Raw genomic sequence first — 27,969 nt, 5'->3', positions numbered from 1 at the left:
CCACACTCACCAAACTCCCATTGTATGTACCACTGAACCCCATTTTTAGTATCTTGGCTTTGACTTGTTCAATTTTTGTGTAATTTTTAAATATAATCTTGTTTATTTTTAAACAGAATTTATCAGTTTGCAAGCCTAAATTACACCAAAAAAGCCACATCCAGTAAACCTGAAACACCCCAATTCCATGACATGGAGAGTGGAAACAGCAACACCCTCCTCAACCTGGACCCTGAAAATGTTGTATTTTATGTTGGAGGTTACCCATCTGACTTCAGAGTAAGTGTCAATGTTATTTCACTGAGTGAAAATATTTAAATTTTAATTTGGTATAATGACCTCACATCTCTATTTTAATTATCCATTATGTATAAAATGAACTTAACTATATATTCTTAAAGCATATCCAGGGATAAATGCTAATAGTTCTTGAGCACTTCCTCTGTGCAGTGATCAAGATGCAAATAGATTAATTAAAAAAAATTTTTTTTAATGTTTTATTTATTATTGAGAGATAGAGCGAGACAGAGCATGAGCATGGGAGGGGTAGACAGAGGAGGAGACACAGAATTTGAAGCAGGCTCCAGGCTCTGAGCTGTCAGCACAGAGCCTGACGTGGGGCTCAAACCTACTAACTGCAAGATCGTGACCTGAGCTGAAGTCGGACGCCCAACTGACTGAGCCACCCAGGCGCCCCAAGTAGATTAATTTAAGAAGGCATTACTATTCCCATTTCACGGATGAGGAAACTGAGACAGAGGGGTTTAATAACTTGCCCAAGGTCAAGCATCTGGTGAATAGCAAAGCCAGGGCCTCTGGCTCCAAGGTCCACATTCTTAGCCCCTAGGCTGCAGGGATAGTTAAAAGTGATGGATTCATACTGCCCTTGATCGACCTGACCACTGTCCTTGGTTGAATTAGATTTTCGGTTTCCTTTTTTTTAGCTTCCTGCCAGACTAAGGTTCCCTCCGTACAAAGGTTGTATTGAACTGGATGACCTCAATGAAAATGTTCTGAGCTTGTACAACTTCAAAAAAACTTTCAATCTCAACACAACTGAAGTAGAGCCTTGTAGAAGGTAAATAAAACCAGGCACTAGTGTCTCTGTAACTGTGATTTGGGGAACTTGCAACTATTTTATGTATAATAAAGGGATGAGCCAATAGGATGCTGTTGATGTCACTGATAGCTTTAGGCCAACAGATCTTAAATTATGATCACACGCCACACTGCTAATCCACTCCTAAAGTTTCCTCATTTGTATAAAATATTGGAGCGATAGAGTTTTCTCAATTTTGAAAAAAATAAGCCCTTCTTAAATGTTTGGTGCCTCCTACCACAAAATATTCAGTAATAGATGGTACCTGATTCAGGCACAAAATTATATATTGAAGTTGCAAAAAAAAAAAAAAAAAAAAAATGTTGGTCCATGAAGTGCACCATGACTTTCTAGGTACTCTGACAGCTGGACCTTTTTGAAAATTGCTGTCTTGAGCTTCCTGACTTCCCTATAGTTAAAAGGATTTGGACAGACTATTTATTACTCAGTATAAAATTATGTTTCAAGTTAATAATTTTTCACGTTTCAAAGTCTTCAGCTGCTAGGCCACATCTTCCTAAGTAGATGGTTCCTAAATAGACAGTTAAGAGGAGACTCTTTAACTATTATCGCTTTAAAAAATATTTATTTATTTTTAAAATTTATTTTTATTTTGAGAGAGAGGGAGAGAGCATGTGTGCATGCATAGGGGTGGGGCAGAGAGAGAGGGAGGGAGAGAGAATCCCAAGCAGGCTCTGCACTGTCAGCGCAGATCCCGATGTGGGGCTTGAACTCTCACCCACTGTGAGATCATGGCCTGAGCCAAAATCAAGAGTCAGATGCGCAACCAACTAAGCCACCCAGGTGCCCCTAAACTGTTAGCTTTTTTGAGCTAGGGTTTGATTATCATAGCGTATAAGAGCACATCCAGGACAAATAGCTGGCTATTTTAACATTCTAAAGATGTTTTCTCTTTAACAAAATCATGACAGCTACGTTGCATGGGCTTTGCTCTGGTTTTTAGATGGCAGCATCTCCTATTAATAAACTGTCTTGAGTGGTGGTCCTTTGCTGCTGTGTTCTAACCTGTGATCTTTGATGTTGACAGGAGAAAGGAAGAGTCAGACAAAAATTATTTTGAAGGTACAGGCTATGCTCGAGTTCCAACTCAACCAAATGCTCCCTTCCCGACCTTTGGACAAACGATTCAAACCACCGTGGATAGAGGTTTGCTGTTCTTTGCAGAAAATCAGGTATTCTATGATAAACATCCAAACACTACCCAATATTTCCATTCAGTTAAGCAACTTCGTGGTAACTGGGTTATTATAAATAACTAACTAGATCTGAAAAAATGTGCAGATGTTACCCACATCTTTTCTCTCGGCCCAATGCTGCTTTTTTTGGCTATGGGAGTATACGCAGGTAATCGGGAGTTTGAGAACATGCCACCAAAACATGCCATTGTCAGTTTTATTCTTTGAAAACTGCTGTTTGCCTAATAATCAACTTATTCTGCCTGAAATCATGTGATGACCTCCCAGGGTCTCTGAGAGCCAGACTGTTTGACTTCCTGCTGTTTGCATCTTAGTCCGGCTCTCGCCAGACTGTGCAGAATTACGTCCCTATTGGCCTGATTCCTGGCTTCCCAAGACGTGGAAGCTTCTCTGTTTTCAAGCAGCTGTGGTTTCTGGAGGCCATTCTTCAGTCTAGTTTGGAGAAATCCGAAGTGACTCTCCAAGTCATGGTCAGTGCCATCTGCTGGGGGATGGGCCCAGACTTGCCCACTCCTGGAAGTACTACTGCCTCGTGGATCAGCCCATGGGATCTCTGTCTTTGAATGTGGGATGGATAAGGAGTTTGGGGTGTGACCTGCTCCTTCTACCTGCAGGGTGGGCACACAGACCTGATCCAACCCCCTTGTCTGGGGCTGGTCTTGACCCTCTGGGAGATTCCGAGGCTGAACCAGTTCTGAGGGTTTGGGAAGGACCTGACCTGCCTATAGAGTGTAGGGAGCTGAGCAGTCACACAGCATCTTCAGGTGGTTGTTTTCTAAAATGAGGTCTTCTTGGCACTATGTTTTGAAGTTCTTGGAGACTGAGAACCAGAAATGCTATTCATATTAGAAGAAAATATATAGAATACCATTAGTAACCAGATGAGAGAAAATGATTTTGAGCACCGCTATGCTCATTACTCAGTGAGTCGATGTGACTCTGTTGATTTGGAGTGTGATGAACCCTGACTGGCTCCCTAGGACAAGGTTTAGGATTCAGATAAGGACTGTTGTTCCTTTTAAGTAAGGACTCTGTCAGTAGACTTCAAAAAGAGGCCTTCTGATCATTAGGGAACTGTGGAAGAATAAACTTTCAAGCCTTATATCAGAAATTCCTCAGCGTATCATTTTTTTAAGTTCATTTATTTATTTTTGAGAGAGAGAGAGAGAGGGAGAGAGTGGAGAGGGGCAGAGAGAGAGGAAGAAAGAGAATCCCAAGTAGGCTCCATGCTAATAGCAGGGCTCAAACCCATGAACCGCAAGATCATGACCTGAGCCAAACTCGAGAGTCAGACACTTAACTGACTAAGCCACGTAGGCGCCCCCCCAGCATATCTTTCTAAGGAAAGGTCTGTTTCAAGTATGTTCCTTACGCAGTGATGGGGTTGCAGTTACGACCAAGACAGACACAGTTGCTGCCCTCAAGGACCCTATATTCTAGAGGGGAGGACAAATATTTAGCAAAGCCATACTCAGTAATTGGTTCATTAATTTATCACAATGACCATGAGTGGTATAGAGGAAAGGTTTGGGGTGAATGAAGATGTGTAAAAGACTTTCTTGAGCAAAGGATGGATAATCTGAGACCCGGAGGAAAGTAGAAGACAGCATTTGAAGAGGACAGAGCAGAAGGGTGATCCCTGTGGGGAACGAAGCACAAAGAAGCCTCGGAAGTGGGAAGGGCAGGGAGACTCGGGGATGGAACAGTGGCCCTTGTGGCTGCAGCACCGGGAAGCAGAGGGAACACGGAGAAACAGAGTTGAAGGGGTGATCAGAGCCTCACAACATGTGCTGGGGAGTCAGGACTCTATCCTGAGACCAAAGGAGGATAATCAAACATGCCCGCGCTGACATTTCCACAGAGCTCTCTGGCTGTAGAGTGGCAAGAAGGGACAGAGTGGGGGCACCTGGGTGGCTCAGTTGGTTGAGCATCTGACTCTTGACTTCCACTCAGGTCGTGGTCTCACTCGGTGGGTTCAAGCCCAGTGTTGGGCTCTGCACTAAGTGTGGAGACTGCTTGGGATTCTCTCTTTCCCTTTCTCTTTGTCCCTCCCCCACTCACTCTTTCCCTCCCTGAAAATAAATAAGCTTAAAAAATATTAAAAAAAAAAAAAGAAGTGTGGCTGAGACTGGGTGGCATGAAATGGAAAGTTAAGAAATGGTGGAACCGACAAGATTTGGTTGGAAGAGAGAGAGGATTAAGAGGGACTCCTAGTAGGTTTGTGGCTGGCTCAGCAAGGGGATTTCTGGTGAGAGAGTGAAAGGAGGAGAGAGAGTGGTAGGAAGGGCGGAGAGTCAGGCTTGGCAGCTGGGAGGCATGATAGAGGCATGTAGGTCCCAAGCTCTGCTTGAGATACTCAGAATTTGAGGTATCAGTAAGCCACGTGTGCAGGTGGTAACAATAAGGTAACAATAAGGTAACCAGATGTGCAGATCTGGCCCTGGGAAGACAAGTCTTGGCTGGAGGGAAGCATCTGGGCTTCATGGGCACACACCTGCATTGGGCTGCAGAAGTGACTATGACTTTGAGGCAGGTGGGAGGGAAGAGGAGGTCCTCTGAGGGCCCTCAGGGATCCCTCCACATACGAATGGAAGGAGGGGATGCTCGAGGGGGATGAGGTGGACACATAGCAATAAGTCAGCAAGCAGATGGCGGCAGACGTCTGGGACCGTGCCTCTCTCCAAAAGGTAGCAGCCATCTTTTCAAATGATATTAATGATCTGTGTCTTTTCACTTTCCATTCATGCATGCTGCTTATGGATCGTATGAAACAAAATCATGATAACAGATACATTTATTGTGTCTTTCCTGTGTGCTAGCCACCAGTGCATGATGTTGAACACTGCTTACAATATTTAACTGTCATACCCATCCTGGCAATGGGATATCACGGCACTATCGTCCGTGCTGTCAGCGGATTAGATTTTAAGGCTGGGACCTGCCTGTTCAGGAGGCAGCTGAAGCTGAGAGCAGTTTGTAACTTGAGAGTAACCTGAATCCCAGCCCTCTAGGTATTCTTTGGTGGAATCTTCTGGTAATCTACATTGTTTCCATGCTCTAGGATCGCTTCATATCTCTAAATATAGAAGATGGCAATCTCCTGGTGCGCTACAAACTGAATTCAGAGCCACCAAAAGAAAAAGGAGTCACCCACACTGTCAACAACGGAAAAGACCATTCGGTACATCCTTTGAACGTGTTCACGTGAATTGTTAAATGTCCTCAGTCCTTTAGAATTAAGTCAGTGCCAGGACATTTTTCTATTACCAGACTAACTTAACAGTTATTAAAGGATGAGGACACATCTCTCAAAATCAGAATATTTGGGCATGAAATATATATATGTATATATGGCATATATAAAACATGATTAATTTCAAATGCAAACATTTCTATTAAAATGTTTTAATATTATATTTTTATCCAAAAGTTCTATGGCTCAGAATCTTCCTACCATGTATATAATGAATCTGAAGGAAATAAAAACATAATAGCTCTGAACCACGGTGAATAGGATCCTTTAATTGCCCATTGCTTGCTGACTCATCTCTCATTTATTTTAGATTCAGATCAAAATCGGGAAAGCCCAAAAACTCATGTGGATAAATGTGAATTCTAAGAAAATCAGAATTGAAGGTGAAATATTCGATTTCGGCACATACTATCTGGGAGGGATTCCAATTTCAATCAGGGAAAGGTAAGACGATGTAAAACAAAACAAAAAACAAAGAGGCAGGTTACCTCTCTTCGTGGTTGTGATTGCTAATGATTAGTTTACCTTTTCAAATTCCAGCAACAAACACAAAAAGTTTAACTTCTTAGTGTTAACAGTGTTAGCCAACAGAGTAAAACAGGTTGTGAACACTGGATAATGAGACTGGCTGTTGAAAGGAGAGTGAGGGAATCGCGGGTTACCCCCCCTCCCCCCCCCCCCCCCCAGGGTCCTTCTTAGGAAGAGAGAAGCCATAGGGAATGTGGTTAGTGTTGACAGTGCTGGAATAAGAATGGAGGCTGTGGCCCTGGGGCCCTTCAAGGTAGCACAGGAGAGCGCAGGCAGTTCCATGGCCTGGCAAGCAGCGCTGGGCACTAAAAGTTGGGGTTGCTGCCTTCAGGAAGTATGTCCAGAATATAAAGCATGTCTGTATTACTTGGCCTTTTGTGTTATCAAGGACTGAATAGGTACATCACTGCTTCTTGGATAATAAACACATGGATGAATTAAGTTAATGTGAGAGGAAGTGAAGCTTCATCTGAATGAGAAAAAAAATACGACTTCCAGAATGTGCTTAAAAATAACTTTTACATTTAAACTTGTGTGTATCCTCCAAAAAGGCTTTTAAATAGCTGACAATAGGGGCGCCTGGGTGGCTCAGTTGGTTAAGCGTCTGATTTCAGCTCAGGTCATGATCTTGCAGTTCAAGGGTTTGAGCCCTGCGTAGGGCTTTGTGCTGACAGCTTGGAGCCTGGAGCCTGCTTTGGATTCTGTGTCTCCCTCTCTCTCTGCCCCTCTTCTGCTCCTGTGTGTGTCTCTCTCTCAAAAATAAATTAACATTAAATAGCTGACAGTAATGTGTGGAAGGACTCCCTGGAAGGTTAGTACAGACTCATGACTGAGTTAAGAGCACTCCCCCATGAAACTGTGTTTATTATGATTATTCTTACATGAGATCTGAGGATATTGAACTCCTTTTCTAATTTATAAATCAGGTCAAAGGAGTACTAGATGTGGTTTTTAAGGTGTTGTGTATAGGTGGTCTTTCTTCAAGAATCCTTATACATGTGGACATCGGTCCATCCATAGTAAAGAGGAACTAATATTCATTTTAAAGTTCTTAAGGTTACCCTCAAAGACGAAAATACAGGTGAGAAAGCTCTGCCCTTAATAGAGTTTGGGAGTGAACATCTTAGATTCTTTGAACTAGAAAGGACCTTGCATGGGATGCAACCTCTGAATTTTATAGATGAAGGAATTGAGAGCCAAAGAGGGGCCGTTCATATTTAGCATCATCAATATTAAATATCAGTTCAACCATGAATTGCTGTTACGAATGATCAGTAATCTTGATTTTATTCAATTAAATGTGATAAAATAGGTTAACTTAAGGAAGTCAGCACTGCTGTGCACATCTGAGATTCCCATTCATTCATTACACAAGTACTCATTGAGTGTCTAGTGACATCAGGCAGTGTGGCTGTTGCTGACAAGGCAATGATGAACTGGCCAGGACCTCAAGTGTAGCAGATGGGAGACCACAGAGTGTGGTGGGTGCCACGAAGGAGAAGCTCAGGGTCCTGTGAGTCCCCCGGAGGGAATCTAATCCGCTTGGGGGCATCAAGAAGGTGGTCTCTGGCTGGGACCTGAAGTATAGGAGCAATCAACATACGTAAAGCGCCAAGAGCTGGAGAAAGCGTGACCTTCCAAGGAACTGGAGGATACTGGCGAAGCAGGCTGGGGGTGCCACATGGGGCTGGTGTGGCAAGCAGGGGCCAGAACACAGAGGACCTTGAAAATCACAGTAAGACAGCCGTTGCTGGGGGGACACCAGCAGAGAAAGGACATGATCGATTTCAACTTCTCAGTAGCTCACTCCGGTGCAGGGTAGAGACTGGATTCGAGAGGGAAAAGGCAGAGGCAGGTAGAGCAGTTGGAAGATGAGCTTATTAACAGAGGCAAGAGATGAGGGCAGCCGCAGGGAAGCAGCTGTGCAGATAAGGCAAAGGGCGTGGATGCTTAGTATCATTAGGACAGCAGATGGGTAGTACTGAACGGTTGCTTGGGGCTGGGGAGGGAAGTATAAAAATGTTCAGGGGTGACACCTGGGTTTTGCTCCAGTGCTTGGGCAGATGGATGGCACTGGCAAGGAGGCAGGGGATGGGTTCGGTCTGAGCCAGGCTGAGTTCCCGGAACCTGAGAGCAGGTGGAGATGCCAGAAAGCAGTTGGACAAAGGCCTGGACCTCTACAGAGAAGTCTGGGCTGGAGAAAGGGTGAATGCAGCTCAGGTACAGGTGTTGGTCAAGCTTGTAGGGCAGGTGAGCTCACCCGGAGCACTGAGGAATTCTCGGAGGCAGCGAGGAAGCTACTGGTCAGTGGTTTGCATTTGTGCGGCGTTAGCAGAAGACCCACGGGTAGCGATGTGGGTGCCAGTGAGTCAGGATTTACGAGGAAAGGGTAGTGGGTGATAATCAAAAAGAAGTCATTCTAGTCTTGGCTCAGCCAGTAGACCTTGAGTTAAATCAGCACTCAGGGGGCGCCTGGGTGGCGCAGTCGGTTAAGCGTCCGACTTCAGCCAGGTCACGATCTCGCGGTCCGTGAGTTCGAGCCCCGCGTCGGGCTCTGGGCTGATGGCTCGGAGCCTGGAGCCTGTTTCCGGTTCTGTGTCTCCCTCTCTCTCTGCCCCTCCCCCGTTCATGCTCTGTCTCTCTCTGTCCCAAAAATAAATAAAAAACGTTGAAAAAAAAAATTAAAAAAAAAAAAAATCAGCACTCAGCCTTTCTTTGCCTTATCATCCCTATCCACTTATGAAATACATATGTGGAAAGGCACCTGGGTGGCTCAGTTGGTTAAGTGTCTGACTCTTGATTTCTGCTCAGGTCTTGATCTCGCGGTTTGTGGGTTCAAACCCCGTGTCGGGCTCTCTGCTCTGACAGGAGAGCCCGCTTCAGATTCTTCCTCTCTCTCTGCCCCTCTCCTTCTCACACTCTCACTCTTTCTCAAACAAACAAACAAACATACATACATAGATATAGTTATGCATATACAGATAGATGTACATACAGAATTTTTCTAGTAATTTTTCTAGTAATCTAGTAATAAATCTAGTAATCTAGTAATCTAGTAAGTCCTAGAGTTTTCCAAACAAGGGACTACTTCTTTTTCTGGGTGAGTTTATACTTTGAGTTTTTGCTAAAATCGTAAGAACATCTGGGGCACCTGGGTGGCTCAGTCAGTTAAGCATCCGACTCTTGATTTCGGCTTAGGTCATGATCCCAGAGTTGTGGGATCGAGCCTTGAGTCAGCCTGCTTAAGATTCACTCTCTCCCTCTCCCTCTGCCCCTCCCTCACTCACTCTCTCATGCTCTCTCTCTCTCTCAAAAAAAAAAAAAAAAAAAAAAAGATCAAAAGAACATGGAAAATGTAAGAGATAGAAGACAGTCAAAAGAGTTCACTGGCCTTTTACTCCCTTGCAAATAAAATGCTAAGCAATATTGGCCATTTCTAGCCCTGCTTTATCCCTCTGGTGACATCTTTGATGGTCCAGAGAGTCTTGAATCTCCCTGTGATGGGGGCCACTGGGGGGCGGGTGGGCAGACAGGAATCCTACTAAGTACCCACACCCAAGCTCTGCGGGGCAGGCAAACAATCTGTCTAAAGGAGGGAGGTGTTCTGATTCCCACATAAGGGGAAGGCCCTTACAGACAGCAGCACTTAAACCTAGTTTGGAATGAAGGAAGCCAGTTGAATCTCTAAATGAAGCAGCCCTGACCAAGAGGTTTTGTGAGTGCCCTGTTCTGTCCTCTCTCACTATAATGTATCCCCATGGGGGTGGGAGCCCCGATCTGGGAATGACTTGTTTAGGATTACAATCAGAAATCATAATCTGTTAATCCCATCTGCTTCCCATGAGAAGAGAAAATCACCCAGGTGATTCCAGAGGCTCTCAAGCAACAGGAAGTCTTTCCTGGGGAAAGACCTACACCATTGTGTCGGTGTAATAATAAACCATTAAAATGAAAATAGTAATTCTTTTTTTTTAGTGTTTATTTATTTTTGAGAGAGAGCATGAGCAGAAGAGGGGCGGAGAGAGAGGGAGACACAGAATCCAAGGCCGGCTCCAGGCTCTGAGCTGTCAGCACAGAGCCCGATGTGGGGCTCGAACTCAAGAACCATGAGATCGTGACCCGAGCTGAAGTCGGCCGCTTAACCCAGGTGCCCCGAAAATAATAATTCTTAAAGTAAAAATCAAGGATCTATTGGACATTTACTCAGTACCCAGCACTACGTTTAGGATTACATTTGGCTCTTACTGCTCTGAAATCTGTCGACCACAGGTTTGGACCAGGTTGGTCTTTGTGAGTGGATTGCCCCACAGTGTGCATACATACCCCCGTGCGCTAACCCATTCATACAGCAGCCTGCACCCCTACACAGTCACATTCCTCTCGCAAGTGTGTTCAGCCTTTGCATCCTGGACTCAGCGTGGAATTCTAGGCCTTCAGATGAGCCAGAGTGCCAAGAACGCCTCGAAGAAGAGTGGAAATAAATCTTCCATCTTAACATCTCCGCTGCAGATAACTGTTCTGTAGAAAGAGTCTCCATTCTTCCAAGTGCTAGAAGTACACAAACAGTGTAAACGTAAAGAGCAAGGACCAGTGTGTGTGCCACACCGCTCAGGTCCCAGCACTGAGGTGGCCACTTTCCTGCCGCATGACCTCAATCAAGTTGCTTGACCTCCACATGCCTCCCCATGCTACATCTGGAACACAGTCAGAGGATCTACCTGTCTCTTAGGGCGGGGTGAGGATTCAAAGCGGGTCAAAGAGTCAGCCAGGCAGGTGGTGAGAGCTCAGTAAATGTTAGAGAAGAAAACAGCTCCCTCGAAAGGTTCTGGCGGGGCTGGAATACTAATGCCTGACACAAAATAGGTGCTGCCTGTCCCCCGGCTGCCTTCTTCTCCGCTTTGCTTTTCTGCTACCTTCTTCCTTCAACTTACACTTGATGGAAAGAAGGACCTCAGGGGATGGTGATGGGTCTAAACTGTGTGGAAACCCCACAGAGAATGGATTTTAAAATATGTGTAAATAGACAAGCTCCAGGAATGAATGCAAACTTTCTTTGTTTTCCAAGGCAAAAAGCCATCTTTATAAAATAATTAAGCTCAAGCTGCAATGCCAGCGAGGATTCATTTCTTCCTTTTCGTTCTAATGAAATTTAATTGTATGCATATTACATGTAGCTCAATTATTTATAATGACTTGAATAAAAATGAATACAGATACCTTTCCACTTAGAAAGGTGAGCTGACTTAGGGATTTATAAGGAAATGAACCTTGGGGTTTTCTTAGTTACATCATTTGTTTAAGAAATGACAACTATTTGCCTGGACTCCAGTCAGTTCGTGTGTGTTAATGGTGTATGTGAAGTCAGCTCCAGACAGATCCAAAAGTCAAATCCAAGGGGAAATGCAAAAAAAAAAAAAAAAAAAAAAAAAAAAAAAAAAAAAAGAAAGAAAGAAAAGAAAGAAAAAGGAGTGGGGAATGCCAAGTTAGCCACATAGGCAGAGTTGCTGCAGCAAGAAATTCCTCTCATTATGATGACTGTACTCAATATGGGGAGAGTTACTCACCCTGGCATCTCACGTGGAGTCCTTGCTCTATACTGGGCATCATTTGAGTATGTTACACATATTAACCCGCTTAAATTCATGACAACCCGATGGAACAGATGAACATGTTCCCATCGTAGAAATGAGGATACAGAGGCACAGAATAGTTAGATCATCTGCTCAAACCACAGGGACAGGCCTTGAACCCAGGCAGTCTGGGTGCAGAGCCCTCAGTTCTAGTGCAGCAGAATACGCCTCCCGCACTCTCACAACTGCATGCCACACCCAGTGCCCAGCAATTCCAGTGCATTCACTTTTTGTTGTTGTTGTTGTCGTTTGTTTATTTATTTACTTTTGAGAGACAGAGCACAAGCCGGGGAGAGGCAGAGAGAGAGGGAGACACAGAATCCGAAGCAGGTTCCAGGCTCTGAGCTGTCAGCCCAGAGCCCAACACAGGGCTTGAACCCATGAACTGTGAGATCATGACCTGAGCCCAAGTTGGACGCTTAACTGACTGAGCCACCCAGTCAGTCCCCATGAACTTGTTTAATCCTCACAGTGCTTTCCATTGTTCTGGCCTGGCATCAATTCAATACCAAGCCACATTTTTCATCATTGACTAGAACACAAATGTAACAGTTTGTTTCTACTGAGTTAACGGTGACTAACTTAAAAGTGGATAGAAAAAAAAAAGAGCTAAGAGTTTTCTAGAGCATTCTCGGGTCTAATAAGTGACTTCTTTATTAATATATATTTATATAATATTGATAGTATATTAATTTGTTAATATACTTCCTATTCACCATGTACCACCATTACTCTGGAAGGGGAGTGGGCAATTCTAGATCTTGTACATTTTCTGTCTCTATACTTTTTGAGGGCACTGGCCATTCTTCTGTCAACACTATCATGTTTATTTTTAAAGCTGAGAATGCAGAATCACACTGAAAGGAAGTAGATTTTCTCAGCTTCACAAAATAAGTAGTGTTACAGAAATCCCATGAGAACAGACACCCGTAAAATAAATACCTGTTTATGGGTAAAAAGTAGCAGACAAAGTAGAGAGTTTCAGCTCTAATTCTCAGACAAGCCTGGTCTGGTACACCTCTTCCTTTTTTGTACCCCAAATCAGGTTTAACATTTCTACACCTGCTTTCCGAGGCTGCATGAAAAATCTGAAGAAAACTACTGGTGTTGTTAGGTTGAATGACACTGTAGGAGTAACAAAGAAGTGCTCAGAAGACTGGAAGGTGAGTACTGAAAACCTTGTAGAAAAGTACTGCTCCCCAACCAACCCATCTTTGGTATTCATTTACACATCAACTTTTGAGTCTCCCAGTAGCACACAGTATTATGATGAAATGGTTCATTTATACTCCCTACATATTTGCAAGATACAGAACGCCTTCAGGTTTGCAAGCTAAATTTGTAGGAAAAAAGGAATACCCACTATACACACAAAAACGCAGATGCTTGGTAGATTATCATGCAGAAAAGCAAACTGTTTTTTTCCCGAGGCAACATAAACCACATTAATCAGCTCAGGTGAAGTGACATAGAATAAGATACTGGATTTCAGCCATGAAATGATTCCAATGCCAATAATGTATTCTGTGTTTGCCTTTCAGCTCGTGCGATCTGCCTCATTCTCCAGGGATGGACAATTGAGTTTCACCAATTTGGATTTGGCTTTTCCCAACCACTTCCAGGCCTCCTTTGGATTTCAGACCTTTCAACCCAGTGGCCTATTATTAAGTCACCAGACAGAGGTATGAAATATTGCATGAATACTGAATAAGATTTAAACCCGACTCAAAGTTTGATGTCAAAAACAGTAGAGAGATTTTGAAGGTAAATTAACTAGGCATTTTATCCATCATCACAGGGTGAAGGACATTGTATATTTCAACCACGGAGGTTATTGTTCTTCCTGGGACAAGTCCTAAAAGAAAAAAGGCTTAGGAAGTACATTATGGTTTACAGAATTGAATTTATATGTATTCACGGACCCATTTTCATTTCTCTTGGGTTTATTTTAGGAGTTAATGTGAATTATATACTGTTACATGCAATGATGTAGCTTAAAGTTTTAGATCTAAGAAAAAATCAGAATATATCCCCACTGTTCTTTTTTGATTCTACAAAAGATAGTTCTTCAGATTCCTTTTTTGCATCATCAGCTAGTTGTACAAAATTTACATCTGGGGAATAAGGTCCTTTGCTCTTTGTTCATGTACAACAGCAGGACAGAATTCTCTTCAGCAAGCAGGTACCCTCTGTAGATTTATAAGGTTTCACCCGTGTTGTTATACAGGGGTAGAAGTCAACTAATAGGCAGAAATCCCCTCGTAGAATGAGGAGGCGGTTTAAAATAGAGGTGGAAGTAGAATACTGACATTCTTGGATTTGTTTCTTCAGGATTGTCGACACAACACAACAGGCATCCGACATTTGTTGAAAGACAGAATGGTAGCCGACTCTCTGATTCTGTGGCTTTATCATATTAGAAGGTCTCTTTTCTCGTGATATAGTTGCTCAATCAGCCTTTAGAGATCTTTTTTTTTAACTACCCCCTGAAGAAGCACGTACCAGCATTTTTGACTGCAAGAATGCCCTTTCTATCAAAGTAGGATGATATGACCTAGTTCTTTTGACACCCAACATTTGTTTCCTTTGCTGAGGATAGAGATACTGAGTATACGGTATACAAAACGCTCGAAAGCCAGCGTAAGAGTTGACTTAGCAAAAGAGGAGATCAATCCTAGACCTAGAAATCCTAGAAATATCCTAGGAACATTGCCCTCAACTTCATAATGGGTTAGCTAAGAAATACATATAAACTGGCATTCTTTTATCCAATTGATAATGAATAGTACCAACTGAAAAAATCAAAATATAAAGCTGACAATGGCTACAACCACATGCTGGAAAAATTGTTTTAGCCTAAAAGCTCATTATTGAAAATTGCAAAAAAAACCCAAAAAACAAAAAACAAAAAGCCTGTATATGGTAGAAAAAAAACCAACAGGAAAATTCAAATGACAACTACCGACTCTACACATATTTTTTAATTAAAAATCCACAGAAAGAATCTAATCATCTTGCCAAAATTTAGATCTGCAGAGTTTGATGTCAGAAAATTGAACCTCCTTGAAATTATGACCAGAAAATAAAAAATTCCTAATGACTAAAGAAAAGATATCATTGTTACGATCATATATGGAAAAACAGTTGATGAATGAAACCTTCACCACACAATTGATTGAGGAAAGAGTTGATCCTGATGAAAATAACATAAGCACATTGAAAATAGAAATAGAAAAATTTAGAGATGGCTTAACTATTTTGTGTAATTGTTGGAGAAGTTAAATTGGTTTATGAATGTAGTTCCATAAAATGCTTTTGACAGATTCATCAGTGTTTAAACAATTTGGATAAGACTTTTATATTCATAAACACGGAGTCAAAATAATCAAAAATAATCTTTAGCTCAAAATAGCAAAGTCAAAACATTTGGGTCAAACCCACCTGACTGTTTTATGCATGGTTTTGATCAGAAATTCCGTATTGATACACCTGTAATCTTGAAATAGAAATTAATGACATTGACGGGCATATGCTGTGATGATTTCAGGCAAATAACCTGCAGGTCACCCTGGAAGATGGTCACATTGAACTGAACACCAGGGATGGAAGTAGCCCCATTTTTAAATCCCCCCAGACATACACGGATGGTTTGCTGCACTACGTATCTGTAATAAATGATGACTCTGGGTGAGTGGAATGGCCCTTCTGCCAGAGCTCTTGAGACTTTTATTTCGTTTAATGGAATTTTCTAGTATCTTTTTTGTGAAGTATGTGTCCTTGATGCTGACACTGTTTTCCTAGTAAGATTTGCCTTCTTCCTGGTTCTGGATCAATTTCCTCATAAAAAAAAAAAAAAAAATCAATCAATCAACCATGGGATGGATGTACAAATTGTGGTATATTCAAAATGCAGGAGTGAAACGGGTAACAAGCAAAAAGATCTACCACTGTGTGGGGTGACATGAGTGAACTTCCCAGTGTACTGCTGAGTGAAAGAGGCTGCACGTAAAAGAATCATCTCCTATGATTTCATTTCTATAAACTTCAAAAACAGGCAAAATTAATTTCTTTTCTTAGTATTCAGGATAGTGGTCATACCCTTGGAGGGAGAGAAGCAAGCACAAGGCAGGGTTCCTGGGTGCTGGTCTGTTCTGCTTCTTTATCTGGGCGCTGGTATCATTGGTATATTCACGTTGCAAAAAATTCACTGAGCTGTACACAGGATATGTGAACTTCCTATACGTATAGAATACTTTAACAAAAATCTGTGCCAGAGAAATACACGGAAAAAAATGTAAGTGCTCTTTAAAAATAAATCTGGTCTAACAAGTTACTTTAGGTTAAAGATACTGAGTCTGAATCGAAGACAGTAAGTTGACCACATGATGAGAAACGTTTCTTCCCTGCAGTTCTCACTCTTGTTTTGTCTTCCTCCTTTTCCAGACTCCGGCTTCTCATTGATGACCAGCCTCTGAAGAATAACCACAGGCTAAGACACTTGTCAAATTCCCAGCAAACCCTGCGTCTGGGCGGAAGTCACTTTGAGGGTTGTATCAGCAATGTTTTTATCCAGAGGTGCGTCCTTTCCTGTGTGTGTGGCTGTGGCTGTGAGAGCCGCCTGCCTACAGGGAGGGCATCTCCTTGCTCTGGTAGCACAGCTGGATGTGTCACCACGTGCTGCACCAGGCCCTCATTCCACAAACTTGCCCATGCCTTCTTAGACAACATACACACGTTAAATACAAACCACCTCCCACAAAAACTTCCCTGCCTCCCTTTGTGGGAGCAGCTTTGGCACATAACCTTGGAAAAGGTCTAATCAAAATTAATTTTTGGATGATGGCCCTGAGCATTTTCCAAACTGAAATTTCACTTCATTTGAATCAAGACTGCACGTTTGATTTAATCAGAATCTGTCCCATTTTGGGGGCTGATAGCTTGCATGGGCCAGTGTACTTCTGGGAAACCAGACCACCATACTGTCAAACTCAAATGTGTCTCTCTAGAGAGAGAGGAGCCTGGTGCTAGCGTGCAAATGTTTAGATGTTCTTTTCTTTTGATTCAAAATAATCACCTTATTTTTATTTTATTTTTTTATTTATTTTAATTTTTTTTAATGTTTGTTTATTTTCGAAGGAAAGAGAGACAGAGAGTGAGCAGGGGAGGGGCAGAGAGAGAGAGGAAGACACAGAATCTGAAATGGGCTCCAGGCTCTGAGCTGTCAGCGCGGATGCTGACGCAGGGCTCGAACTCACAAACCGTGAGATCGTGACCTGAGCTGACGTCAGTCACTCAATCGACTGAGCCACCCAGGCACCCCATAAGTTTATTTACTTATTTTGAGAGAGAGAGAGAGAGAGAGAGAGAGAGAGAGAGAGAGAGAGAGAGACAGACAGCACACAACCCGGGGAGGGACAGATAGAGAGAGGGAGAGAGAGAATCCCAAGCAGGTTCTGTGCCATCAGCACAGATGATCACTTTTAGATAAAAGGCAAAGCCCTGCCCAGGGCAGAAGGGGATCCCAGGACTGGTAAGGAAACTCAGGCAACCTGTTGGAAGCTCGGGGGCTCCTATTTTCCATCAAGGCTCAGACACCAATCACAAGATAAAGCAGATTTATCTGTGAGACTCCCCTACACAAGTGCACAAGATAAAAAGCCTTCTACAAACTCACTTCTAAGGTTCCTGATGTCCACCATCACTCTAGATCATCGACACCCACCTTTCTCCTCTCTGCATATTTCATGTTCATATTTCTAGATGACACCTGTTCCAAAGAAAGAGCTGTAGTATACTGGCTTTGCCCCAGCCCTAACCATTTAAGTGAATACAGTTTCTCAGGCCTTTCTGCTGGCAAGACACCGTGCTGGGTATTTTAGGGAATGCAGACATGGGTAACAGCACATCCTCCTTTTCTGAGCCCAGTGCCTCCTCTAGACACAATGTACAGGTAGGAGAGGAAAGTTTACCTAGAAACCATGACAGTAAGAACGTGTATTCTTAAAGCAAGTTCTCGTGCCAGTGCATCTTCCTTGAGATGTCAGAGTTTGGCAGTGGTTTTCTTTTCTGCCCTCAATCCAGGCTCTCAGAGAGACCTGCAGTCCTGGACTTGGCCAGTAAATCTACCAAGAGAGGTGTGTCCCTGGGAGGCTGCAGTTTAAATAAACCACCTTTCCTCATGTTGCTTAGAGGTTCTACGAGGTTTGACAAAGCCCACACTTTCAGTATCAACCAGGTAAGTGTACCCTACACTGGCTTTTGCTTCTCCCCAGAGGATTCTCGTGAGCGATTCCTACCCCACATGAGATGTTGGGGAAAGGGCTGGGGTGGTGTTAGGGGTGCAGATCACCTGATCCCTTGGTGGTCAGTGCCTCCAGGAAGTGGGATTGATAGGTCATCAACAATTGGATTATGCCAAAATGTGGAAAAGGTTTCCGTTTTAGCTTTTAGTTTTGTATCTTGATGAAAATTTGGCAATTTTTTGTAGACAGAACAAATTGAATCTCCGGTTTCTCAATTCCTATACACAATGTCTCGCTCTTTTGATATTCCTGTTGTGTACCCAACAGGTATAGTGATTTTCTCTAGAATACAAGGGTCATGCCCCTTCCCCTCCCCATAGACAACCCTCCACCCTGGCTCTTAAGACAACATAAACACATGCACCCAGGCCTTGCCAATACCAGTGTGGTTTGACCTTGACTGCACACTGGAAACATCTGGGGAGCTTTTAAAATCCCAGTGCTTGGGTTGCATCCCACCTAATTACATCAGATGCTCTTGAAATAGGTCCAAGTGGCAGGAGTTTGTAAAGCTTCCAGGTGATTCTACTGTGCAGCACTAAAGGCTGAAAGGAAGTAAAATCTCGTTTGGAGGGGCAGAAGCATTGTAATGAATTGGACACAGCATTAGGACTTAAAGAATTCCTTGCTGTGGCCGAGGTCAACACTATGACCTCCCCGTGTCTGAGGTTACAGTTAATATGATTAATGGGTATTAGTGAGCACCTCCTATGCGCCGGGCATTGCGCTAAGCTCTTTAAGTGGCTTTTCTTACTACATCTGCAAGTAACCTTGTGAGGGATGTATTATTACTGTACTTCTATATGACCATACTACAGTAATAGTACAAACCAAGTATATTACTAGCCACATCTTACAGAAAAAGATGCTGCAGTTTAGAAAGATAAGCAATTTTCCCAAGCTCCCACAGATAGAAGGTGCAGTAGGAATTCAAAACCAGATAGCTTGATCCCACAGCCTGCACCCTCCTAAGAGCAATGTGCTTCTGTTCAGCACACTTTTCTCTCAACGTCAACCCCCATGCTACTTGTCTGCCAATATTTCCCTTGCTGCACGGTGATTTGGAGAAGTTGAATAATAGTCCATAATAAGAAATGTTTTATGCTACTACGAAGAAATATATTTTATAGAGGGTAGTCATTTTGCTGATATGAAAACAACATCTTTAGGACTGCTCCATCAGGAATGAAATCATATATTCATTTTTTTTTCATTGTAAGGCTGAGAGTTACTGAGAGGCTAAATTAACACAGTGATGGTAGAGATGGAGAGAAGGAAAGGGGTTCAAAGCTATTTAGAAGATAGAATATACAGGACCCAGATGATAATTGAATGTGGACGGCAAGGGAGAGGCAGGAGTTAATGTAATTCTGAGACATCTAGTCCGGGTTATTGGATGGGTGGAGATGCCATTTCATGGACATAGAAGAAGGACAAGTATTTGGAGGAAAAGAGACTGGGTGGAGTATATTGTATATTGAGTGACAGGTGCCTGGAGGACATCTACAGAGAGAAAGCCATCAGGGACTGTCTCTGAGTGGGCCTCAGTGGATGGGGGGCAGAGGCTGGGTCCACCGATGCGGGAGCCGCCAGTGAATACGCTGTATTTAATTGTGCCCCTGTTCTGTGCAAGCCCCCAGATTTGACGGAATAAGACATTAATTTTGCCTCCAAAAGCTCAATAATAGAAAGAAAGCAACAAAGCTTTGTGGTTAAGTACTAGACTTGGGGGTCAGACTTACTGGGTTTACACCGGGCTTTACCACATATTAGGTATGTGGCCATGAATGATTAGTTAACCTCTCAGCGGGTCTATTTCCTGAAACACAAATGCAGATATATAAAGTAAGATCTCCTAGTGTTGTTGTGAGGGTTAAAAGAGGTGCTAAACATCCAACATGTAGAAAAGTGCCTGGCACATGGTAAGCATGTGATAAATATCGGCTGTTATTATTATACACACTAATAACCTCAGTGAAAACAAAAAACGTGCAGCAGGCAGGAATTTCCCTGCCCCACAAATCAGGGGGGTTCTTCTGGAGGAGGTGACACACGAACTGGGTCTGGAGCATGGGTTGGATTTAGACAAGTAGATGTTGCTTTGCACGAGCAGAAGCCCGAAGCCAGGAGGCAGGATGTGGGTGTAACTCGGGTGTGTGACACTTCCCGTACATCTCTCTGATCATCACCAGTCTGCGTACTATCTCTTTCGGTTCTCACCACACCCCTCTGAGAGCAGAATAAAATGCCAGCTCTACAGGTCAGGAAACGGAGTCTCAGAGAGGTTTTTAAAAAAAAAAAAAAAAAGGCAACTTGCCCAAGAGCACCCAGTCAGTACACGGTAGACTCAGAATTCAAACTTAGAGCTGTAGACCTTAAAGAATGTTCTCTTCAGACCACATCCTGTGGCCTCTACAGGGTTGGAAAGCTTGGTGAACAGGGGAAATTGGGTGGAGGAAGGGGAGTGACAGAGGTAAGCTCAGAATTCCACATTTGAGCCCCATCAGGGATAGGATGACTTAATGTAATTTTGACATTTTTCTGTAGTCAACATGAAGCCTTTGAAAGGATTGCTTTAAACCATGTTTAAAGAGTAACAGGCAGCAGCCTGTGGGATGGTTTGATGAGGGAAAGTTCTATAGACAAGGAGTCAAACTGGCAAACTACTGACAAAGTCCAGGCAAGAGAGTCAGGAGTCTGGCTTTCAGGGCAGAGGGACTGGGAGTGGCAGTTGTGTCACAGAAATGAAGTAGGACATGGAAACTGAACTCAGGGAATAGGCAAGGGAGGTGGGTGTCCATGATGGCCAACATGTAGGGCCTGGGTGCCTTGAAGGAGGTTGGTGCCATTATGAGAAGGAAGAGTTGGTGACAAAAGGTATTTATGAAAACTGTTCATCTCGATGTTACTGCTATTGCCACACAAAGAAGACTCAGGGAGGGAGCGAGGCCCCAGTAAGGAAGCTCCATTAGGATCCAGGGTGGGCTGGATGTGAAGCGGTTTTAAGCAATTCATTTAACTCTCTGGTGGGTATGATTGCCCATCTCCACTCACCAATGTGTAAACACAAAACGTTTTAAATAAGTGGTATCGAGTTTCTATTCCAAACACCCTGTCCAGGAATCAGGTCCAGGAGGGTAACCTGATCTTGGAGGAATTTAAATTTGTTTGGAAGCCTTTAGCTGTTAGCTCCAAAGTAAAATGGTTTACGATAAGAAGATCTATAGGGTCACGTAATGGACAGTTCAGGGACAGGTAGTGTTTGAGGCCTGGCCCATCTCAGCTCCATCCTGCGTAGTTCAGGGCTTCGTATCCTCACGGGATAATGCTCAGCACCAGACCCATGGATCAGCTCGTCTTTGTTAGCAAAGACGTATTTCTCAGAGGCCCCATCCCCTGTTTCCCCTCAAGGTTCATTGTCCAAGAGGGAGGTCACATGTTCATTCCTCAACCTGTCCCTGGCACAGCAAATCCCCGCCCTTCACTTTGACAAATAGAGAACCCAGTGGAGCACTGGGTCTTGTGGGGACTGTGGACACATGATTGCAATCTGGGCTCCACAGAGCAGAGAAAACGGGGAGAACAGCTGGAGAGTCTCAGTTTCTAACAATTTTTCCATCCCTACTTGATATTTATTAGTTATTTTTTGGCATTAAAACTCAGTTCTGTTCAAAAGCTCAACGTGTCATCTAGCCCAGGACACATTTCTGTGCGTAGGTCAATTCTGACTAACGTGGAGACAGGCCATGCCTCCCTCCCCACCCACACCTTCTGGTTCTTGCTCTCTGTTTCTTTCACTGTCCTGCTGCACAAACCCAAACTCCTGGCTCCAAGGAGAGGTGGTAGGCTGGTGGCTCCGTGTCCTACTGGCTGGCATGGCATGGCATGCTGCTGCCAAATGCTGGCTCTCTCAAGGGACATGACGATTATTCCACAGCTCCCTGGAGGGGAGGGACTCTGGATACCCTCGGGTCCGAGGTGCAGCAGCTGTCAGGAAAGAGACCAGACTTGTATTGGATGGGAAGAACATGCATCCTCCCCGAGGATGAATTCATCTCTATTGAATTAATCTCCTAGGATCACAGTAAAAACTGCGAGAGGCACTTAGCAAGATAAGTATTCTTTACTCTTCCCCCTGATGATTAGCTGTCCTCAGTTTTTGCTTCTCTCCCTGGCAGCCATTGCGGGACACACCAGCGGCCTCCCCAAGGAGCATGGAGGTGTGGCGAGAGGCCCAGTCTTGCCGGCCACCTCCCCGGGCCCAGGCCAGTCACGGAGCCCTCAGGTTTGGGGACCGTCCCACCAGCCACTTGCTCTTCACGATTCCCCAGGAGTTGCTGGAACCCAGGTATTTGTTAATTTTCCTGCCCCCACACCAACTCAGAACCTGACTTGACAGTTGTGCCCCGGAGCAGGCTAGCCAGCGGGACACCATGCACCTGTCCCTAATGAAGCGGCACCACCACTTCTGTGAAAGAAGGTGCTGGCCCCCACGGGACAGGGAGCGTGACTGCCCGAGCGTGCGCCCTCCCCGCAGCCAGAACACACACACGGTGGGGGCTGCTCGGCGGCCAAAACAACCCTCCCAACCCCCGGCCAGCCCTGGTGGAGGATTGACGGTGTTCTAAAAATAAGACTGACACTTCTTTTCGAAGCTGCTATTTATTTCTGTTATAAATCACCTTTCTTGTCTGCATTCTATAGTCAGAGAAAAATAATCCTTTTAAGTAGACTCAGTGCCAGATAGATCATATTTAGAGACCACTTTTGGACTTCTTGTGCTAACAAGTCGCATCACTTTTGGGGAGGAGGAAGTGAAGACATATTAATTATGTTGGATAAAAGTAGGAAAACAAGGTTTGCCATTTTCATATGATTCAGAGACATAAATAACAAGGTGCCACAATTCTGTGATGGTTTATGTCCAGAAGCAGAATTTCCCAAGGGTCAAAAAGGCCTGGCTTTTTGAACTGAGGTTCAGTCCCCACTCAGCCACTTGCTGGCTGTGTGACCTCGGGCCATTTGCCAGTTCGGTCCTCTGGGATGCACGTTCAAGATGGGATTAGACGTGCAAGAGATGTATTGTTCCTGTGGGAGATAAAGGTGGAGGGAGGGGGGCTGGCAGGGAGAGCCTTCGGCTGAGACGGGAATGGCGCCGTTAACCATGGGGCAGCAGCGAAGTACAGGTCACCCCTTAGAAGAGTTGAGCATAAATGGCCTGGCTCTAGTTTTGCTGCTGAGCTCAGTTCTTGGCTGGGAGTCATCCATATACCACTGCAGACCTGAGGGCACGGCAGAGGGGGACTGCCAGCCACCGCACCCCCACAGCACGTTCACTCTGGAGATTGGAGCAGCAAATCCGCGGACACCATAGGCTAGAGTTCAGCTTCTTTAAGCCTCAGCTTTCTCTCCGTAAACTTGGCATCATTATGCTTGTCTCGCATGTTTTTGCAAGTTGCTTCATCTCTTTGAATCTCCATTTTCTCATCAGCTAAATGTTGATAATGCTTTCCTTGCAGGGAGGAGACGTAGTAGCTTGCAAGGGGCTGGCCCTCACATACTCAATAAGCAAAGTGTACGATTCGCAGGCAGATGTGAAGGCCGGAAAAGGGAAGGGTGGAGTTTGGAAGGAGAACCCTATGCCAGCAGCTCCCCATCTCCAGCTGGGATCCCTGATTTGCAAGAACTGTGCTAGTGGAGACTAAGAAGTGGGGTCCCACTCAGTTATTAGCCCTTCCCGGGGCTACCTGTCGGGAGGAAGCCCCCACTCCCGCTGACTGTGCCCTTGGCCAAGCTGAGCTTAATGACCATGATCTCTGTGCAGATGCTCCCTGCCTCCCCTCCCACCTGCCTGGGTTTGGAGGCTTCTCTACCAGCCCTGCCCTCCCCTCTCCCTGCAAAGCCCCCTTCTGTCTCACATCTTCTCTCTCATCACGTTCAGTGTGGTGAGTCCTCTGGCTTCTTCTGAGGATTTGACCCCAGCACCTTCCCTTGCAACACTAAATTATATGTAATAAATGGGAAAACAAACATTTTTAAAGGGAAAGTGGAAAAAAGTAATCATTAGCAGATGTAACTTTTGAATTATATTAGTCTCAAATATTCTAGCAATCGGAGTATATTTCCAGGATGCTACCAGTCCAGAATATGGGCTCTTCCATCGTTCTCATTCTAATTTATATCCTGGCAATTTTTGGCCTCTCCTTTAAAATGCTGCACCACTATTTTATCCTTGTGACGAATGCATAAAAATGCCACTTTGCTCCCTGCCTTATTCTCCTATCCACCAGCAATGAAGCGTCATAGCTACAGTATCATATGCTGGGATTTGAATATAGTACCGTCTTTTTTGGGTGTTAGTCAGTTAGCCTTTTATGAAAGAAAGCTGCTTTAAGAAATAACTCCGAAAAGCAAATGTCAAGTCTGATAACCAAACCCACATATGTAAAGTACTTTAATTCTGTAGCAAGTTCGAATATCCTCCTTAAATTGGCTAACCCTCATTCTCTAAACCTCCGCACGCAGCTACACCAAGAGAAATATTGAGCGGTGTCACCATCTGGTTGGTTTAATTTAACAAATATAGATTTCTTTTTCATTTTGAAGAACATCACCCTCAAGGAAACTTGCTAATCTGAAAAATTAAAGCATCTCAGTGTTTGCTCAACCTCACAGTATTAAAAAGCAAAGAGAAGTAACAGTGTCATTTTTTTCTTCCGCTTCCTGGTTCTGCCTCTGAGTTTTCCATTTACCATTTCATTCAGCTATTCAGTTAACTGTTCAGTTCAGCTGAACTATGTGTTGACTGCCCGCTGTGTACAAGGCACTGGAGATAGAGCTTCAAGCAGGAGAGACCTAGTTCCTGCCCTCTGTCTGGGTTGTGCTTAGACATAAACCAAAAGGAGTGGATGATGACAGCCTACTGGTAACCTGCGTCCTCTACCACCTTGTCACGCTGCGCTTTTAGGTACCCCTGTCAGTGCACCTATGCGTCAGAAACAGCTAAGAATGAAACATCCATCATTGTATTCCCAGTGCCCACCGCAGGGCCTCATACATACTACACTCTCATTAAATATTGTTGGATGAATGAATAAATGGGTGGATGGGTGGGTGGGTAAGTGAGTGAATGTGAGTTCTCCTGCAAAATTAATCTTGCTCAACCAGATGTGCATATGATATGTAACCATCATGCAAAGGAATATTCACTTTCACTCTTTGCTTTTACTGCATGATGCTTGCTTAATTCCTGCTCCATTGGAGCTGGGATATTAAGGTCCAAGAAACATAAAGGTGGATGGGAGAAGGTGGGTCTGTACTTGCCCGCCTCTATGTTAAATATGTCTAACAGAAAGAAAATGCTTACCTGATGCTTAAATCAAATCCTTGTTACTCAAATTACTCCCCCCCCCCCCACACACACACAACTTCCCCTTACAATGTTCCACTCCTTGCACATACACAAAATAGAATGATATTCACTGGGTTAAAAAGTTACTGGCTGCTAAGTGAAACGAGCTGTTAGTCACAGAAAGGCGAATACTGTGTAATTCCACTTATGTGAGAGACCTCAGTAATCAAATTCAGAGAGACAGGAAGTAGAATGGCGGTCACCAGTGGTACAGAGGACAGGGAATGCAGAAGTGTTGTTTGCCGGGTACAGAGTTTCAGTCTTGCAAGGCGAAAAGAGTTCTGGACACTGGTTGCACAGTCATGTGAATGTACTTAATGCTACTAGACACTTTATAAAGGTTGAAATGGCAAATGATGTATATAAATTACCATGATTTGTTTAAGTGCGGATTTTTTTTAAACAGTAGGGCATCTTCGTTCTTGCCATATGCTGGAGCTTACACCACCGTCTAGGTTTGCCCTAGAGTTTGCTCATTATTCCCCAATATAGTGAGAAAATTATACATAAAACTTTTTTTTTTAAATTTTTTTTTCCAACGTTTTTTATTTATTTTTGGGACAGAGAGAGACAGAGCATGAACGGGGGAGGGGCAGAGAGAGAGGGAGACACAGAATTGGAAACAGGCTCCAGGCTCCGAGCCATCGGCCCAGAGCCTGATGCGGGGCTCGAACTCACAGACCGCGAGATCGTGACCTGGCTGAAGTCGGACGCTTAACCGACTGCGCCACCCAGGCGCCCCTACATAAAACTTTTAATAGCTGGGCTACAATGGCTTTTAAAACTTTCTAAAGAAATAGGTCATTTAATCAGTACATGCCTTAGTTCATGCATTTGAATCATGGGGGTTTGGGTGTCTGTGCCTCATCCCCTCTCCTGGCTTCAGGGACTCAGAAGAACACTAAACACGTCTATTCTCCTTCTTTGCCTTTTGCTTTATTTTCCTGACAGGTCACTGTTTGCTGTGGACATGCGTACAGCCTCCTCCAGAGGGCTCGTGTTTTACACAGGCACTAAGAGTTCCTATATGGCTCTTTATCTTTCAAAGGGACGACTCATCTTTGCTTTGGGGGCAGAAGGGAAAAAGCTGAGGCTCAAAAGCAAAGAGAAGTGCAATGATGGGAAATGGCACACGGTAAGACCTGGGGCTGTGTGAGCCCCTCCCCCTGCTACAGAATTCACTATGGAGTACCTGGAAAGGAGTGTCCACATTCTGCCAGCCACAGAAGCACAGCGCTGGGAGAGCCCGTGTGGCCGGAGGCACTGGGCACCCCCATGTCTTCGCACAGGAAATGGCTGCATGTGCTGGGCAAGGATGTTGTGCACGGATGCCTCAGTGCCCAGATGGGCTTTACTGACCACTTCTTCGGGGTCCTCGCCCTGCCTCCCTGGGCTGTGTCCCCTACCCCCTTCCCACCCCTGCTTCCTGGACAATTTCCGTCTGTCAAGACCATGTCTGGGTCTCCAGGCCCCTCTCTGAGCCTGGAATGCCTTCTGGATAGCACAAGCTTAAAGACCGAGATCTCTAGCATTCCAGATCTTCCCTGAAGGCATCCAGATTTGAAGAAAAATTCAATTTAAGACAAAAGGGACCTTTTTTTTTTTTTTCCTGATGAGGGAACTAGAACTCAAAAAACGTAAGCAGCTTGACAAGTTATATTGACTTAGTCTTTCAACAAATATTTAATGAGCTGCCATCCTAGAGCACACAAACAAATATACCCGATATAATGTCAGATATTGGTAAGTGCTCGGAGAAAGCATTAGAGCAAGGTAAGGAAGTGGCTGAGTGTGGGGACAAACAAATATACCCGATACAATGTCAGATATTGGTAAGTGCTCAGAGAAAGCATTACAGCAAGGTAAGGAAGTGGCTGAGTGCGGGGACTATTTCAGATAGGGTAGTAAAGCAAAACTTCCTTTGGGAGGTGACAGTCCCTTGAAGTTATAGAGAGGGTGATCCAGGCAGAGGGAACAGCAAGCCCAAAGACCCTGAGATAGGGATCAGTTGAGTGAACAGAACAGAAAGGATAAGAGATGGGATTCAAGAATGAGGCAGGGCCCAGATCATACCAGCTTTGAAACCAAGGTGAGGATTCAGATTTTATTCTGAGTGTCTCTGACGCTTCTGAAGAGTATTAAACTAAAAAAAGGACCATTGCATGAACAGATGTATATTTTCAAAGCTGCCTTTAGCTTGAAGAGATGAAGTGGGGGTAAGCATGGAAGTAAGGCAGCCAGATGGACGCTACTGCCTTTGCTTCAAGAGGCCTCCACGATCGTGGATAGAAGTGCACTGTCCAGGATGTGCTCTGAAAACCGAGAGGGTTTGCTGGTGGATTGCACGTGGAGCGTGAGAGAAAGAGGAGTCAGTATCAAGTCCTGTGATTTGGGGCCAGCAGTTGGGTTAACAGAGGGACTGGTACTGGGACGCAGGAGCTGTGGCCGGGGAAGGAGCATTTTAGAGGTGGGGAAGAGGACGGGTTCTGCTGTGAACATCCTTGGGGTGAGTTGCCTGTCAGACATTCA

At 44.3% G+C, this 27,969-nt stretch overlaps 1 protein-coding gene across 3 annotated transcripts in view; it reads left to right on the top strand.

Moving 5' to 3' along the window:
• Positions 1 to 27,969, top strand: part of LAMA3 (laminin subunit alpha 3) — a 276,218-nt gene that overhangs the window by 237,960 nt on the left and 10,289 nt on the right. For all 3 annotated transcript variants that reach the window (XM_058692496.1, XM_058692495.1, XM_058692499.1), the window contains 12 exons: positions 117 to 279; positions 945 to 1,078; positions 2,148 to 2,292; positions 5,378 to 5,497; positions 5,880 to 6,013; positions 12,773 to 12,890; positions 13,269 to 13,409; positions 15,275 to 15,414; positions 16,171 to 16,302; positions 17,809 to 17,962; positions 22,208 to 22,377; positions 26,392 to 26,575. In XM_058692496.1, coding sequence (XP_058548479.1) covers positions 117 to 279; positions 945 to 1,078; positions 2,148 to 2,292; positions 5,378 to 5,497; positions 5,880 to 6,013; positions 12,773 to 12,890; positions 13,269 to 13,409; positions 15,275 to 15,414; positions 16,171 to 16,302; positions 17,809 to 17,962; positions 22,208 to 22,377; positions 26,392 to 26,575 — 1,735 coding nt within the window. The remainder of the gene's footprint in view (positions 1 to 116; positions 280 to 944; positions 1,079 to 2,147; positions 2,293 to 5,377; positions 5,498 to 5,879; positions 6,014 to 12,772; positions 12,891 to 13,268; positions 13,410 to 15,274; positions 15,415 to 16,170; positions 16,303 to 17,808; positions 17,963 to 22,207; positions 22,378 to 26,391; positions 26,576 to 27,969) is intronic.

The sequence above is a fragment of the Neofelis nebulosa genome, chromosome 11 (assembly GCF_028018385.1).
Source record: "Neofelis nebulosa isolate mNeoNeb1 chromosome 11, mNeoNeb1.pri, whole genome shotgun sequence".
In the NCBI taxonomy this organism is placed as follows: domain Eukaryota; kingdom Metazoa; phylum Chordata; class Mammalia; order Carnivora; family Felidae; genus Neofelis; species Neofelis nebulosa.
This window is presented reverse-complemented; position numbering and strand designations above follow the sequence as displayed.